The sequence below is a fragment of the Macaca nemestrina genome, chromosome 6 (genome assembly GCF_043159975.1).
Source record: "Macaca nemestrina isolate mMacNem1 chromosome 6, mMacNem.hap1, whole genome shotgun sequence".
Taxonomy (NCBI): Eukaryota; Metazoa; Chordata; class Mammalia; order Primates; family Cercopithecidae; genus Macaca; species Macaca nemestrina.
In genome coordinates this window covers 101,345,267-101,363,957 of record NC_092130.1, presented here as the reverse complement: position 1 = coordinate 101,363,957, position 18,691 = coordinate 101,345,267, and the positions used below count along the sequence as shown (strand labels likewise).

Genomic DNA, 18,691 nt, shown 5'->3' with positions numbered 1-18,691 from the left:
AGAGCAAATTCCAAAAGTTTACTATTATACTATACTATAATAGTATACTATACTATTACTTTCTATAATGTAACGTCTTTACTATTTGTATACTATTATTTTATGACTATTCTGTACAACTTAGTATATTATTACTTTCATGTAGCATAACTCACCATCATTCAAACTTTGATATTCATTCTATAACAAGTATGCCTTCAAACCAATGACGTTTAGTTAGTAGAAATTTAAAAAAATCTTTTTATTAGCACAGTCTTGTTTATATCTGGTATCGCATTATAAATATAGGGATAGTAATGGGAGAGGGTCATGGTATCAAAATACTGTGACAGAATAAGTCAAAACTTGGATTAAAACAGAGGCCTATAAATGAAATGTCCTTGAATTGAAAAGGCACATATTAATGTATTTCCTATAATGCATTGATCAATATGTCCATTTAGGTTTGTATTTTTTTTTTTCCATGTGGTCCAATATCTTTCAGTCTACTTCAAATTACCATGCAAGGAGGTTTGGTGTTCGTGCAGCCATGCCAGGATTTATTGCTAAGAGACTCTGCCCACAACTTATAATAGTGCCTCCAAACTTTGACAAATACCGAGCTGTGAGTAAAGAGGTAAGTTAATGTCTCACCCCTACTTTAGGCTTTCACTGATTTCCTGTCACCTGCAGACTCAAGTCTGAGTGCCTTAGCACATAGGATTTGGTCTTAGCTTACGCTTTCAGTTGAGCCTCCTATCACTTCTTCAGCTTGTATATTGAATACTGAGCTGCATATAGTATCCAGAATACATCATTCTTTTTCCCAATTATTTGCCTTTCCATGCAGTTTTCATTTGCTTAGAAAATTCTTCCCATTTCCTCCAACTTTGAACTGCCTTAATGATAATATAAAATTAAATTTAGCTCTTTTTTCTTAACGTACAATATACATTTTTTCTAGAACCACATTTTATTAATAACTTACAGAATCTACTCATCATTAATGTCAACCTATTATCTGAATAATTATTTGTTAATGTTGTTAAACAGTGACAAAATTCATGTATTTTGATTAGCCTACTTTTCTTACCCTATAATCATTTACTGTCTAAGACTGATAATTGAAAAGAGAGTAATCCATTGCTTTGAAAAGGATCTTTGAAGTAGATTTGATTATTTACTAAAATTGCCAAACTGTCATATGTGAAAATTTTCATTTTTTCTATTTTTTATGACAAGTGGTTTATCATGCAGTGCTGGAATAAAATTTTAGACTGCTATATCAAATACTTTTAGACTGCTGTAGTAAAATGTGTTTAAGACTACTGTCTGAATGGAAACACTTAAAAAACTGTGGCCTAATACTTATTACTCTTTTGTTATGCCAGGGGTCTTTAAATTCACCCCTCTTATTTTTATTCCACCTCATTTTCCCGAGAAATGACACTATTCCAAGTTTAAACACAGGTTTGTTTTTTTTTCTGTCCAAGGCGGTCTGTGACAGCAAGTGCTTTGTGTATACCTCTGAAAAGGCAGTGTAGGAGAGGGGAGCACACTCACATTTGGTTACTGTTTATCTCTTTCATTGTATTCCTAATTAAAAAGAGATAAAATACTAATCATAAATATAGCGTTTTAAGAAGTTTTAAAAATCCTACAAAAATTTAGTAAGAGAAGGCATTTTTTAAAGTCGTGCTTTAACTCAGCAATACTTCTGGCAGTATGCCAGTGAAAACCAAAGTGTTTTTAGTTATTTTAGTCTGGTTACTTATGTAAGTCAGAGAACTCTTCAAATTTGAGCCGAATCTAGCTAGTTTATTTGCAGATAACAAATGAGTTCTTATGTGTAAATGAACTATAGAACAAATTCATCACTGCCTATGGATACATTAATATTCATGACTTGGTTAGAAAGTTTAAGAAAAAGCCCTCCCTATTTTTTGAGACAGGGTCTCACCCCATAGCCCAGGCTCAATGCTGTGACTCGATCATACCTCACTGTAACCTTAAACTCTTGAATTAAGCAATCCTCTGGCCTTATCCTCCTGAGTAGCTAGAATGACAGGCATGCATCACCACACCCTCCTAATTTTAAAATTTTTTTGCAGAGATAGGGTTTCGCTATGTTGCTCAGGCTAGGTTTAAACTCCTGGCCTCAGAAAATTATCTTGCCCAGGCCTCCCAAAGTGCTGGGATTACAGGCATGAGCCACCATGCCCAGCTAGCCATTTTTGTTTTATCCAAGATATTGGAGCTTTAAGTGCTTGATTTTTACTGGAACTTGTCTCTTTTAATTCTTATAGCAATATCCTATGTAAAGGAAGTTAATAAATACTCAACAGTGTCTCTAGGGAGTACTTCTCATTCAGAATCTTAGTTGGCTGCCAGTTACAGACTTCACAGGGTTTCATTTTCATTGGAAAGATTCTATTTGAGCACATTATAACAAGAACAAAGCTAATTAAGGCACTCTCTGAGTAAAACTTGGCCAAGTTTATATCACCATTTTCTAAAATTCCCTTTGACTCAGCTGTTCATAATTATATTAAGCTAAAAAGCTTTCTTTTTATAAAACAAGAAACAGTTTTCTTGTGATACAGTAGACAGTTTTAAAAGCTAAATGGAAGCATAGCATAATTCAGCAAATATATTTTCTAATACACATTTTTTTTTTGAGGCACGGTGTCACTCAGTCACCCAGTCTGGAAAATATGCATATTATATTGACAACCATTGCCTCTAATTATAGCTAATACTTAAGTGGTTAGAAAAAAAAGTCATAGTTTTATGTAAGAACACTATCTTATATAAAAGGCGTTTCTGAATTATAGCAACTATAATTCTAATCTTTATATGTATTTCTTTTATCCTAAGATGTAACTCCAGACTTTTCCCCATCATTTAAGGTAATCATGGAAGTACACTATAGATTTGTCATTTTTTTCCATTCCAGATCTTAATAAGTAACAGGAAATAGAGAACATTCATTTTCCTGTATGGATTAATGCATTAATTAATGTTAAGTGGACTTTTATGTGCATGTTATAATTAATTGAAATATTTTCTAAAGCAACATAGTACCTTTATATAAGATTATTCCTTTTTAAAATGAACCAAAAACAATAAATCACAAAAGGCAGGAGGGAATAGAATCCTATCATTCCCACTTCAGCTTCTGACGAGCTACCTAAATTTAACCTTAACCGTTTTTTTGTATGTGCCTACCAGATAATGTTGTCTGAGATTTATTTGAATTGCTTATTATAACTAGATATAGGTAGCTAAATAGAGATTGTATCAAATGAAGCTATTTTGTGGTCTTCTGCCTTCATGGTCTATTTTAATACAAAAAGAAATTTTGAAAATATTCCCTGGTAGTGGATTATTTATTCCTTAAATCCATGAGCTATTGACTGCAGGATTGTTACTGTAGTTGCAAACTAAGAATATTAACGTTTCTTATCAGCTACATATGACAGAAGAAATTTGCTATCACAGCAAAATTTAAACTTCTTTTTGTTTCCTTTGAAGGTTAAGGAAATACTTGCTGATTATGATCCCAATTTTATGGCCATGAGTCTTGATGAAGCCTACTTGAATATAACAAAACACTTAGAAGAAAGACAAAATTGGCCTGAGGATAAAAGAAAGTATTTCATCAAAATGGGAAACTCTGTAGAAAATGGTAAGCAACTTATTAAGACTATCAAACCAAGAAACAGTGAAAAAAAAAACCCACAACTCTTTGAATTGATCCAATTAATTTATTAGCCTGTATAGGTAGAAGGCATAGATGTACCTTTATAAAAATGTAAAATCAGAAAATTTAAAAAATACCGTGGGTTTTCTGCATTAAACATGTAGAATATCACATATAAACGAAATGTGATTGTTAAATCTCTAAGCTTAAGAGTCTGCAGAATCCCTGAACAAAGTAATTTTATAGCAGTTATTTTCCTAAGGTCTAACTAACTTAAGAGTTTGGATGGCATTGAAGCTGAGGAAGTTATCTGTTTAAAGTGGCCTTTTGTTGTTGTTAGAAAAGACTAGCCTCAAGCATATCAAAACATTGGATGATTCTATTTTTCTTCATTTTCCTAATTTTCCTAATAATCTAATTATTATAGCAATTATAACGTTTTTAACTCTGCCAAAATTAATGACTTCTCACTCCCTTCTTTGCCTTACACTGTATAATTTCAAGACTCCAGGGTTTGTTTTTTTTTTTTTTAAATCCCTTTATTACCTATCCAAAAGCAATGCCAAGAAACATGCAGATATTACACATACTGCTTTCAACATTTTGTCAAAGGTATGATTATATCTGAGATGTCCTGGACCCCTGAACAAAGTTCACCTGGATGAAAAAGTGACACAGAAGGGTTTGCTCACAACCCACAGGAACATTTCATGTGCACAACTCTGCTTCAGACGGGCCAGACAGTGCTGGGGAGACCTGTTTGTAACTTTCCCTGAAGCAAAAATGGTAGATCCCCAATGACATTAATCTAACTCTCTCACATTGTTTGTGACTCACATCATTTGGAGCAAGTTTAATATGGGCACCAAGTCACAACTTCATTACCTTATTTAAAGCCCTAAGGGATTGGTCTCTCTTTTCTTTTATAGGAACATTAAATAATAATCATCATTTCTGGACACAGAGGCACAGAGCAGAAGGTTTTCCTTATTTCATGTAACTTTATTGTTTGAGGATGTGGTACATAAAGCCTGATGTCACTTTGTATAAAATCTTACTTTACTAGTTCCTTACTTTCACAAGAGAATGAGGGAATATCATTAAATAATTATGTCAAAGCATCCCCTGAGGGCCTCCCATAACAATTACTTGCATGATATGTTTTAAAATTTTTACATTGGGATTAAAGTAAATATTTTCATTTTCTACTAATTTTTTTTTTTTTTTTTGAGATAGAGTCTCACTCTGTTGCCCAGGCTGGAAGTGCAGTGGCATGGTCGCAGCTCACTGCAGTCTCTGCCTCCTGGATTCAAGCAGTTCTCCTGCTTCAGCCTCCTGAGTATCTGGAATTAGAGGTGCCTGCCACCACACCTGGCTAGTTTTTTGTATTTTTAGTAGAGGCGGAGTTTCACCATGTTGGCCAGGCTGGTCTCAAACTCCTGACCTCAGGTGATCTGCCCGCCTCAGTCTCCCAAAGTGCTAGGATTACAGGCGTGAGCCACCACGCCCGGCCTACTAATGTTCTTTTCATTTCTTATAATGTCCAAACTCACTATGAGTATGTGAGTTTTTAATATCTATTGCTTTTAACATATTTACTTGTACAGCGCCCTCTTCATGTATTTTCATATTCCTAAGCAATTGGAATAGTTTAAATTTTCTTCTCATGTATAAATACCTGTGGGCTGGACTTTCAGGCATGTCTCATCTCACATCATGCCATGGGAAATTGTCAATAGTGCATGGACTGTGGCAGGCAATTGATATATCTTCCTCTAAAGTCCAAGACATTTTTTTGCTGTTTCCCCATTTTCTAAAAGGTGTTTGTCTTTGGAAATATATTGCTAACTACCATCTCTACATACAAATAAAATTTTTAAATGTTTACTCTCCCATCTAAATCTGGATGGTGAGTGCCAGATAATAAAAGAAACTGAAATGCCATTCACTTTTTAGCGCTTGTCGTTCAAATGAAATGCTTTAATCCTAGTGTTACATTCTGATTACCTCAGTTATGGGGATTATAAAGATGTTTCTGACACAAAGCAAATAAGAAACTAGTCCAACTGTTGGTTGCACAACCAGGCCTCACAGAAAAGTAGAATGTAGTTCAGATTGAAAAGATACCTGAGCATTCTGCAGCAGCTCTGATAATGTACTAGAAGGCAGCATTCTTTGCTTCCTGCTGTATAATTCTGCTCTCACAGTGACTCACCTGAGGGCTGGGTGGTTGAGGCATGAGGTACAAAACATGGCATAAAAAACTCGGCAGAAGGGACTTATGAATGTGACAGATAACTCATTTGGTTTGCAGTTTTTCTGTAGCTCTCTTTACCTTTACTTCTACCCATCCAGATGAGGAAAAGATCTCCAGGTAGATACCATTTCAACTGTTTCACAGTCTTTTTTTTTTTTTTTTTTTTTTTTTTTTTTTTTTGTGAGATGGAGTCTCACTCTGTCACCCAGGCTGGAGTACAGTGGCACGGTCTCAGCTCACTGCAACCTCTGCCTTCTGGGTTGAAGTAATTCTCCTGCTCCAGCCTCCTGAGTAGCTGTGTGCCACCATGCCTGGCTCATTTTTGTATTTTTAGTAGAGATGGGGTTTCGCCATCTTAGCCAGGCTGATCTTGAACTCCTGACCTCAGGTGATCCGCTCGCCTCAGCCTCCCAAAGTGCTGGGATTACAGACGTGAGCCACCGTGCCTGGCCTGTTTCCCCTCTGAATTGCTCTACATTTTAAAACCAGAATATTAAAAAGTGACAGGAACTGAAGCACATAAATATCAGCTAATGTAAGTTTGAAAATAAGGCTTATTGGCGAGGCAAGGTGGTTCACATTTATAATCCTAGCACTTTAGGAAGCTGAGGTGGGAGGATCAGTTGAGCCCAGGAGTTGGAGACCACCCTGGGCAAGATTGTGAAACCCTATCTTTACCAAAAAAGTATAAAATTAACTAGGTGTGTTGGCTTGCGCCTGTAGTCCCAGCTACACTGCACCCTGGGCAAGAGGGAGACCCTGTCTCAAAAAAAAAAAAAAAAAAAATGGAGAGAAAGAAAATTGGCTTGTTGTGTATGTGCCCTGGGAATTCAGATTTGGAAAACATCTGACTGAATTAACATCTATGACTTAATTCACACTACATATTTTAAATTTTTAAATTTATCAGATGTCCGTCATATTTATTTTATATTATTTTTAAATTTTTTTCCTAAACAGCCAAGTTCATTTTTCAAGTAATATACATTCATATGTGTCTTAAAACTAGAAATTTAATTTTTGCTTCTGCATTTGCCTTAATTTGGAAAATATTTATATGTAATAAAATTATGAGATGGGATCAGAAAGCTTTTTTGCTAACCTTGGTTGTTACAAATGCATTTAAATTGTATTTCTTCTACATTAAGCCCAGAAAATAGGCTTTAATAGATTTGTTCATGGAGACATTTTTAGTATCAGTATAGATTTAAGTATATTTTATAGAGTCCATTTATGAAAAATATAAATATAAGGAGGTAATAACCAGATTGGTATTTTTACTTTACTTTGTAATAATAGTTTATAGCCTATTAATAATAACGTCTCTTTTTCTTAAACTTGGACCATCCAATCAGACCTTAAGAATTTGTATATTCAAAGCATAACTTTCAGAGGTAATTTCTATTTATTACAAATGTGCCCTTAATCAAAGTGATACTTCATAAACAAGCAAATCAAAATTAAAATCAGCATTTGAAAGAAGAAAATTCAGATTATTTTAAAATCTAAAAGTTTTCTTCCATGAATGAAGAAAAGTTAAGTGTTTTGCTTTCTAAAAACAAAACTTTATTTTCAGGTGTAATTATTATATATTGCTTAAATGCCTTTTTCCTCATTCCTAAATTCTAATTTTAGAAGATTCTTTTTCTTCCTAAAGGAGAATAAAGAAAAGATTTCCTTTTTTTTTTTTTTTTTTTTTTTAAGGAAAAGGTAATGTGAACTGAAACCCAATTCTGAATTTCAATTAATTTAGGTACGAACATTAAAGAGTTTTACACAGAATATTTTCTTTTAATATTTATGTTGTGGAAATGGATAATAGTCTTGTTAGGAAAAATTCATAATCAGTGTTCTCTTTAACAGTTATAAAACAGCAAATGATAAATGATGGCATTTCTGATCTTGGATCCTAGAAACTAAGCTAAACTAGATTTTTTTTTTTTTTTTTGTCTTCAGAAATAATGTAGGGAAACCTAACTTATGAAGTATATACTTCTTAAAATAAACGTGAGTTATTGTTCCTGTTTATGATTTAGATAATCCAGGAAAGGAAGTTAATAAACTGAGTGACCATGAACGATCCATCTCTCCACTACTTTTTGAAGAGAGTCCTTCTGATTTGCTGCCCCCAGGAGATCCTTTCCAAGTGAACTTTGAAGAACAAAACAGTCCTCAAATACTCCAAAACTCAGTTGTTTTTGGAACATCAGCCGAGGAAGTGGTAAAGGAAATTCGTTTCAGAATTGAGCAAAAAACAACATTGACAGCCAGTGCAGGTATTTAAAAGGGTATTGGTGGCCACTATAGTTATAATTTTCAGACTGGCTAATTCAAGTGTAATATTAGTAGTTTCTCATTATAAGGTATTTAGTAACATTTTACTTATCTAGTCTTTGATTCAACTTCTAATGACTTTACCTATTCAGAATAGCTGTGAACCTAGTAAGTAAATTGGAGTTAAGCAGACTATGAGCCTGAAGAAAAAAGAGATTATAAATTTCTTTCTTTTTTTTTTTCTTTTTGAGATGGAGTCTTGCTCTGTCGCCCAGGTTGGAGTGCAGTGGGGCAATCTCATTCAGCTTATTGCAGCCTCTGCCTCCTGGATTCAAGCAATTCTCCTGCCTCAGCCTCCTGAGTAGCTGGGACTATAGGCGCATGCCGCCATGCCCGGCTAATTTTTTGTATTTTCAATAGAGACGGGTTTCACCATGTTAGTCAGGATGGTCTTGATCGCCTGACCTCGTGATCCACCCACCTTGGCCTCCCAAAGTGCTGGATTACGGGTGTGAGCCACCATGCCTGACCCATAAATTTCATATAGCTATCTTTTTCTAGCACAAAATATATTTTTATTGTTTTTGCATGTAATACTTGATTATTAGTTTTTCCTTGGGATGTCCAAGATTACATTGCAGGAGAGAACCCAGATGGCCACAAGGTAGGAGACAAAAGGAATACTAACTAGCAACATAGCAATCCAGGATCATCTGGTAAAGTTAAAACAAATTGACATATGTTGTTAACCCATGAGGCCATCACTGTCTCTTAGCATAATAACTATTTTTCATCATGAGGACCCTGAACTATCTTGTAAAAGCCAAACTGTGATTAGGTAAATCTTTTCTTTCTACACCAAAACATGAGAATGAATAATGCATTTTAGGAAGATCTATATAACAATTGACATGAACTGTTTAATGAATCTATTTGAATATACCTATTTCAAATTATCTTAATCAGGATTCCTAGAAATTGTAAAACATCTTTCTGAAAACTAGTAATCTGTTCTGTGAATAACATAAAAAGGATACACCAATCTAATTATTATTTTAAATATACTATAACCAGAATCTTCAATTTTTTGCTTTATGTGGATAATCTATGCAAAAGACCTTTTCGAAGAGTAAACATCCACCCTAAATTATATTCTGGATCTTTTCTGAGAGGTAGATATAGAACCACTATAAAAACAATCTGGGCTGGGCATGATGGCTCACGCCTGTAATCCCAGCACTTTGGGAGGCTAAAGCTGGTGGACCACTTGAGGTCAGGAGTTCGAGACCAGCGTGACCAATATGGTGAAACCCCCGTCTCTACTGAAAATACAAAAATTACCCAGGCGTGGTGGTGCATGCCTCTAATCCCAGCTACTTGGGAGGCTGAGACAGGAGAATAACTTGAACCCAGGAGGTGGAGGTTACAGTGAGCCAAGATTGCGCCACTGCCTCTAGCCTGGGTGACAGAGCAAGCCTCCATCTGGAAAAATAAAAAATTCTGTATTCCTACTAAAGGTAGTAAGTAAACTAATAATTACACTTAATATTACTTAGCTCAGAAATTACTCTTACATTTTAAAATATCATGGAGAATTAAATATTTCTCATTTTTGCTGCCACAATAACTAGTACAATTTCTTTTCCTAAGACCATAGCAAGCCCTGGGGACATAGATGGTAATCAATTGTTATTTTTAAAGTACCATTATATATCATTTGAGATTTTTTGCAATTAACATTTTTTTCTGTTTTGTTATTGCATTTTTAAAAGTCACACATATCAACTTCTTTGAGTCATCAGAGTATTCTTCTTTTAAGGCATTGCCCCAAATACAATGTTAGCAAAAGTATGCAGTGATAAGAATAAACCAAATGGACAATACCAAATTCTTCCCAATAGACAAGCTGTGATGGACTTCATCAAGGATTTACCCATTAGAAAGGTAAGATTTTTACATACAGTTTATTTTTGTATATGTCCTCTGAATTCTGAAGAGATACTATGTAGGTCAATAGTTAATCATTCTTTGCTAAAATGTTTTAAAACAATAGATAACAAGCAAGAACTATAATGGGTGATAGAATTTGAACTTGAAGAAACCTTTCTGTGAAACCCTGAAAGTGAGATTTAGCTTATTTGCTGTAAACTTTTAAGAAAGTAATAATCACAGATTTTTAAGTGAATTCCTGCCAAGGAGAAGAGAAATTAAAAGAATATTTCCAACAGTCCCTTCATCTGTAACTTAGTGCTATCTTAGTTCTAAAGTCTAGATTGCTGCTAGATTAATGGGCATGATGCTTCAAAGAGATTTAGAATTTTAATTGTTTTTGACAAAGAATAAACCAAAATATTTTGCCATTTTAAAAATGGTAAAATTATCCCTCAGGGGTTCCAGAAAGTGTATACTTTATTATTTTTTAGAGCTTCTAGATTTTTCTGCATATATATACTTTTTTTTCAATAATTGCACCATACACTACTGTATATGATCTAGGACTTTCTTTTCTCATTCAACATAATGTACATGAATGAATTTAAATATTTTTCAGTGCTCAGTATGTAATATATAGTGATTACTGACTAGTATATGTAAGGTGTAGCTGCAAAGCCGTGTTTTCCAATGTTTTTCAAGTATGAATAGGTATTCCCTTTAAAAAGGTTCTGGGTTCAAATACCTTTGGAGTGTACTACTCTTGATGTGTCACTATGCATATTAATATATTAAAGATTCATAAATCTTGGAATAAAAAGTTTCACTTAAATTTGTTAATCCCACCATTCCCCAAGTTTATATGAACACAGCACTCCTTTTTTAATGCCTTTTGAACTTACATGAAGCCCTAGTTTAGTAAATGTGGTCAAAAAGTAATTAAAGCAGTTTTCCTGCATGACTTGTGAAGATAGTCACATTATTCATACCTTTTATCGATTATAAAAGATAAAATGAGCACTTTGGGAAGCCAGGGTGGGCGGATCACCTGAGGTCAGGAGTTCGAGACCAGCCTGACCAACATGGAGAAACCCCATCTCTACTAAAAATACAAAATTAGCCGGGTATGGTGGCGCATGTCTGCAATCCCAGCTACTCAGGAGGCTAAGGCAGGAGAATCGCTTGAACAACCCAGGAGGCGGAGGTTGCCGACGTGGCGCCACTGCACTCCAGCCTGGGCAACAAGACCGAGACTCCAATTCCCCCGCCCAAAAAAAAAAAAGTGTAATGAGATTGTAATCTCAATTTTTAGCTTAACTTTAAAATCTATTAATAATAAATATTGATTCTTTTCTAGGTTTCTGGAATAGGAAAAGTTACAGAGAAAATGTTAAAGGCCCTTGGAATTATTACATGTACGGAACTTTACCAACAGAGGGCATTGCTTTCTCTCCTTTTCTCTGAAACATCTTGGCATTATTTCCTTCATATCTCCTTGGGTCTAGGTTCAACATACCTGACAAGGTATCTATATGTATTGTCATTCTGCTTTTTCTTAACGTTTGCTGCAATATCAGTTTTAACCATTGAGATGAGGCTATCTGGATAACATGTTTTAAAATTCTTTCAGGCTAGTTTAATTCAAAATATAATGTTTGAATTATAGTCAACAGATTGGATGTAGGAGGAAAGGAAAAGAAAAATAAAGAATCACTCCTAGGTTGTGGCGTCAGCAATTGGGTAGAGAGACAAGAGGAATAATAGCTACTTTCTTTTTTATCCCTACCTTGTTCTTTGTTCAGAACCTAAGAAATGCCAGTAGTCAGGTTGTTGTGAAAAGAAAGATGGCCATATTCTGTAATTCACCCTTTAAGGAAGGAGATGTAATGATTCTTTGAAAGCTTTAAACTACGTTTCTTTTCTTTTCCAGATTTGTAAATGATTCATTCATTTAGTACTGAGTACTTTACTTTGTGTTAGGTACTATTCTAGGCACTGTGGATAACAGCAGCGAATAGGACAAATTCCTGCCCTCATGGAGTTTACAGACTAGTGTGAGCGATAGAAAATAATTGTAAAGCAGAGTGAGGGCATAGAAAATGACTGGGGAGTAAGTGTGAAGGGTTAGCAACCATCATCCAAAGGCAGAGAGACCTGAGGGAGCCTGCCATGCAAAGGCTAGAAGAGGGAACAGCTGGAGGAAATACCCTGGGTTTTCTTCCCTGCCACTCTTTCATGTAGGTCTTAAAAAGAGGAACCCTAGAGGTAGAAGGTAAATTGTTGTGGGATAGTAGGTGAAAAGAAGGAAATTTTAAAAGACTGGGAATCATGGAAGTCAACACTGGGCACTATTTTTACAATTTTGTCATCACCTTGTCAGCCTGTCCTCAAAATGACTCCTTTATATTCTTGTATTTAAACTGAAGGACAACAATAAAAATCAATGAGGATGCATGTAAAATTGATGGACCAATTAAGCCTACTAAATTTTACAGAGAGTGCAAGGCTTGTTGTATTGCTTTTCTCGTCTCTTCCTGCTCTTCAATCTTTTGAGTCCACAGTTAGCTGACTTTAATCTTCAGTGGACATAATGAAAGATAAAGATATCACAGCACCATAAATAATTATATTTGAAGATAGCAGGAAATAAAACTTCATTTTTAATCCAAAATTTTTTTTATTTCCATAGTGCTTGAAAACAATATAGTTCTGATGTAACATAACATATATTAACTTGTGGTATTTAGAGATGCAGGTAAGGCTTTTACATGAAATTCATAGGTAATTTATAATAAAAAATACAAAGCCTGCCTTTCCCTCTGCCCATATTCTCTATTCGCCTATTCTGCTTTGCTTTTTAATCAGAGTACTTCTCCCCTTCTAACCCGTTCCATATTTACTACTATATTTGTTTATCTGTCTCTCTCCAATGGGATATATACATTTCCTAAGGGCAAGTACTTGGTCTGTTTCCTTCATTACTGTATCCTCAAGTTCTAGAACAGTGCTTGAATCATAATAGGTTCACTAAATATTTGGAAAATGAGTACTCTACATGTCATTTCAACTTTTTGGTTTTAACTAATCCTGTCAGAGCAGAATACAGCCAAACTAGGTGGTTCAGATTCCCAATCTTCATCCTATAGCTGTGTACTAAATTCTGACTGAGGTTCTATATAGTGGTATAAATGAATAATGAATAGGCTGTGGGAGAAAGAAGTTAATATACTAAGCCAAAAACTAGATAACTGATTTTAAATTATTTAAAATTCAATTATATTTTATAACTGGAAGATATTACACTATCACTTCCTATTTGTTTTTATAAGTTGTGGTTTTTGATAGTCAGATTTTTAATAGAAGCAATTTCTAATATCTACCTATTTTCAAGTTTGTTCTTTTCAATAGATATAGACTTGATTCATAATCATATTAGCATCTTACCTATGTTCTTTGCTGATTTATTTTTAGATAAAAATCTGTTTTTCATGATGTATAAATTTTAATAAAAAATTTGAGATCTCTAAAAGGTAATTGATATGTTAAATCCTCTTCGTTAACTAAAAACAACTCAGTCTTTGAAAAATAAAGTCTTTTTTTTTCATTTCAAGGGATGGAGAGAGGAAGAGTATGAGCGTTGAGAGGTAATGTTTTATTTATTAATTATTGTTAATTGTGCATAATTCATGTTATTTTAAACTAATATTGAATTAATTTTTAGTAAATATCACTGAAATAAGAAATCTATTTGCAAATTACTATAACAATTTTTAGTAGTTTACACTCCCTGCAGTAAATGCCTTGGTATAAGACTATTATTTTCAGTTGCTATAATCTCAGAAATTAACTTCAGCTATTTTTTAATGTTGGTTTTAATCCTACCTAGTGAAAACCAAGCATTTTAGAATTTCATATCTTAATTTCTAGCTTGTTTATAAGGACAATTGAGTATTTACTTCAGAAATTTAAGAAGTAACAATTGGAATTCTTCCTAAAATTATTTCAATATTGATGATTAAGCAGAAGCTTAAACAGTAAAATATTACTGATGAAAGAGAGCTTAAAGATGATCTAGTTTAGTGGTTTACAATCTTGTTTGAAAACCAAACGAAATAATGATGGAAACTTACTGTTTGGGGAAATAAGTCATTGTTTGAAACGTCCTTCAATTATCTCCTCAAAGCAGCAAGGTTCCACTGAGACATTTAAGAAACACTGACCTAGGGCCCGGCAAGGTGGCTCACACCTGTAATCCCAGCACTTTGGGAGGCTGAGGTGGGCAGATCACTTGAGGCCAGGAGTTCTAGATGAGCCTGGCCAACATGGCAAAACCCTGTCTCTACTAAAAATACAAAAATCAGCCCGGCATGGTGGCTTACACCTTTAATGTCAGCTACTTGGGTGGCTGAGGCAAGAGAATTGCTTGAACCCGGGAGGCGGAGTTTGCAGTAAGCTGAGATGGCACCACTCCACTGCAGCCTGGGCGACAGAGTAAGACTGTGTCTCAAAATCAAAACAAGACAAAACAAAACACTGACCTAGTACAAGGTTGTGTTCATATTCCACATATGTTATTTGTGGTCAGAAAAGCTGAATAACTTTTACAGGACAGCATAATAAATGGCTTTGATAAAAATTGCTATTTTAGGTTTTGGTCCATATGAAAGCAAGCAAAGAGAGATTTTAAAAAAAGCATCCAAAAGCAAAATAGTATTGCCCTATTTGATAAATTTCTCTGCCATTTTCTCTGTTATTGGGAGCACTATTTGATGTACAGGAATGTGTTCTCCACTTTTTTTTTTCTGGAAACTGTCTCCTCTTGGCTTTTTAAAATGGGCAGTATAACATCAAATTTGGTATGAAGTTGGGGGAAAGGAGGTTGCAATTTATATCACAAACTAACTTCTCTAATACAGAAGGAACTCTTATAATCAATAAAAAAAGGGACAGTAAGCCTACAGAAAAAATGAACAAAGGTCTAATTAATTAACAGAAAAGGAAATACAAATGGCTCTTAAAACAAGTGAAAATATTACCATTTTCATTTATAATTAAAGAAATACAGATTGAAAGTTCTCTCAGATACCTTTCTTTCACTAATCAGGTTGGCAAAGATTCTAACATACTCTGTTGGCAAAACTGTAGGAATGAAAATGTGTAAACTTTAGAGGGAGTACATTAGGTTTTTTTTATTGCTATTAAAACAAGTTTCTACAAATTTAGTGGCTTAAAACAACACAGATTTATTCTCTATCATTCTGAAAGTCAGTGGTTCTAAAGTTAATGTATTGGTAGAGCTCCATTTCTTCTAGAAGCTCTGGGAGAGAGTCCATTTCTTTATGAAAAGGTTCTAGAGGCCATAGAAGCTTTGGCTCACAGCCTCAGCAACTTCTTTCTCTGACTGTAACCCTCCTGCCTCCTTCTTATAAGGACCCTTGGGATTACATTGGGCAAAGCTGAACATTCCAGAATAATCCTCAGTCAGAATTTAATCACATCTACTAAGTCCCTTTTGTCATATAAGATACTAGGTTCACAGATTTCAGGGATTAGGATGTGGACGTTTTTAGGGACCATTATCTAGCCTACCACAGGGGCTAAGAAATTTGATAATATGTGTCAAAATCACAGATACATGTATTTGATGCCATAATTCTTTTATTAAGAATTAATTCCAGAGATGTAGTCACATGTCATTTTACATATATACAGGGTTACTTATTGCATTTTTTATGATAGAAAAAAACTGTAATATCCATGAATAGAGAATTGGTTAAATTGGCCGGGCGCAGTGGCTCAAGCCTGTAATCCCAGCACTTTGGGAGGCCAAGATGGGCGGATCACGAGGTCAGGAGATCGAGACCATCCTGGGTAACACAGTGAAACCCCGTCTCTACTAAAAATACAAAAACTTAGCCGGGCGAGGTGGCAGGCGCCTGTAGTTCCAGCTACTCGGGAGGCTGAGGCAGGAGAATGGTGTGAACCCGGGAGGCGGAGCTTGCAGTGAGCTGAGATCCGGCCACTGCACTCCAGCCTGGGTGACAGAGCGAGACTCCGTCTCAAAAAAAAAAAAAAAAAAAAGAATTGGTTAAATTACCTTACATCATTAAATTAGAATATTATGCTGCTATATAAAAATGAGGAAATCATTTACTCATGGGGAACTCTCACCATGATAAATTGAGAAAAGCAGGGTATTAAACAATGTATCTAAAATTCTACTGTTTATGTAAAACATGAGAGGAAAATGTCTAATGGTTTGCTTATTTTATATATATATATATATACTTGGAATATTTCTTTTTTTTTTTTTTGAGACGGAGTCTCTGTTGCCCAGGCTGGAGTGCAGTGGCATGATCTTAGCTCACTGCAAGCTTCGCCTCCCGGGTTCTCGCCCTTCTCCTGCCTCAGCCTCCCGAGTAGCTGGGACTACAGGCGCCCGTATACGTGGAATATTTCTAAGGAATTCATAAGAATAAGAAGCTGACACATTGGTTGCCACTAGGAAAGAGAACTGAGTAGCTGAGGTTAAGGTTAGAAGTAGAAAGGGGACTCTTTACTGAAGAGTTACTTGCTCAGGGTCCATACTCATCATTCTGGTCTCTTTGTATTATCCTCTTTTATGTTAATATCACTTGTCAACTTATTTCAACACTCTTTTGTAGATGAATTCAAAATACCTACATTTAGTCTTATCAGCCTTCTATTTTCAGCTGTCTATTAAACAACTCTGCCTAGGTTCCATGAGCCAACCCCTTAAATCTACTTAAAGGTGTTTCTCATCCAGAAAATCCATGTACAGTAATTGGAATGATGTTCTCATTTGGACTTTCTTAACATAATCCTCTGTAACAAAGTCTATATATACATATACCCTAATCTGTTTTAAGTTCTGGAGGCATTACCATTATCTGTTGGTAATTTTAATTATCTTTTTTGTGATATAATAGAGCAACAGCATAAAATTGTTTCTTTGCTACTCAAGCTTTCCTGTTTAAGTGGGTTTCCATTATTTATATAGATCTTAGATGTTTTTACTTAATTAAATTTTAGTTCATTTGAAAACTTTATTTTGTACTGCAGAAAATATAACTTCATGCTAGCCATATAAACATGCATACCATTTCCAAATTATCCTGGATTATAGTTTACTTTGTGCACCAAAATTATTCTTATCTTTCTAGGACATTCAGTGAGATAAATAAAGCGGAAGAACAATACAGCCTATGTGAAGAACTTTGCAGTGAACTTGCTCGAGATCTACAGAAAGAAGGACTTAAGGTGCTTTATTTTGATATGGTGTCCTTAGTTTTTAAGTTTTTTAATAATAAAATGCTACCTTAAAGCTAGAGTTAGATTACACATTATTCTTAAAGGTGAATACAAATTAATAAACGTCAGAATAGTGCAGTCCTATCACCAACAGTCAGATACAAATCCAATTCTGACCTATATCTGGAGTCTGTGATGGGGTGATTCTATGAAGCAGCAATTTGTGAGGATAGTGTGGTTCAGTATAATTCAGAGGACTTTACTTCTGTACCTCAGGAGTACATTTGAATAAGTTAAAACCAGAGTTACACTGGCATTAGAGAATAAGGCAGAAGAAAGAATTTGCAGAGAATTGTATTCACATATTACAAATGTCTTTCCAATCATCCGTTAATGTTTTTCTTACTTAGACAATGACTTTCTAAAATAGCCATTTTGTTTCAAGCTTGTAATCCAGGTTGCTTAACACAGGACAACAAAACCTATAAGACTTTGAACTTGCTATTTTATAATCTTCACTCACAACAATTTATATTTAGAGTATTCCCAACACTCTCAAACCAGAGGCAGAATCAGTACAAAGCGTAATAAAAAGGTATTTTTAAATTGCTACACAATACAAATACCTGGTTTGATAGAAGAAATGAGACCTAGTGTTCAATAGATCAGTAAAGTGATTATAGTGTACAGTAATCTATTTTACATATCAGAATAGCTAGAAGAGAACAATTTGCATGTTTCTAGCATAAAGAAAATGCAAATATTTAAGGTGGTAGATATCCCAAGTACACTTATTTGATCTTTACAAAGATCAAAACTATGAGGTACATGTGATAACTTACTATGTTCATATAATGCATCAGTAAAACTATTACACTAATCAGTGAAAAATTTGTTTTAAAAAAATTAGTACCAAGAGTGGGATATCTTATGAGTATTTTTCTCATAGTCCTTCTCTATCATACCTTGAGTTTAAATAATTTTCTTTTTAAAAAATGTTTAATAAACATTTAATTTTATGATCATTTTAGGTTTCCAGAAAAGTCACAAAAATAATAGAATTTCAGCATACTCCTCACCTGGTTTCCTCCATTATTAACATATTACCAGAGTACATTTGTCAAAAGTAAGAAACTGATATTTCATTCATTGCCAATTATTAAGTCAACCCTAGACTTTATTTGGAGTTTACTAATTTTTCCATTAATATCCTCCCTGCCTTCTAGAGTTCAATCCAGGGGACTACATTGCATTTAGCTGTCATGTCTCTCTGG

The 18,691-nt window shown here is 34.5% G+C and overlaps 1 protein-coding gene across 5 annotated transcripts in view; it reads left to right on the top strand.

Annotated features, from left to right (window-relative positions):
• LOC105475129 (DNA polymerase kappa) overlaps positions 1 to 18,691 on the top strand; it is a 99,032-nt gene that overhangs the window by 62,602 nt on the left and 17,739 nt on the right. For all 5 annotated transcript variants that reach the window (XM_011730146.2, XM_011730143.3, XM_011730144.3 and 2 more), the window contains 7 exons: positions 485 to 616; positions 3,514 to 3,667; positions 7,976 to 8,215; positions 10,033 to 10,157; positions 11,503 to 11,669; positions 13,757 to 13,789; positions 17,330 to 17,426. In XM_011730146.2, the coding sequence (XP_011728448.2) occupies positions 485 to 616; positions 3,514 to 3,667; positions 7,976 to 8,215; positions 10,033 to 10,157; positions 11,503 to 11,669; positions 13,757 to 13,789; positions 17,330 to 17,426 (948 nt within the window). The remainder of the gene's footprint in view (positions 1 to 484; positions 617 to 3,513; positions 3,668 to 7,975; positions 8,216 to 10,032; positions 10,158 to 11,502; positions 11,670 to 13,756; positions 13,790 to 17,329; positions 17,427 to 18,691) is intronic.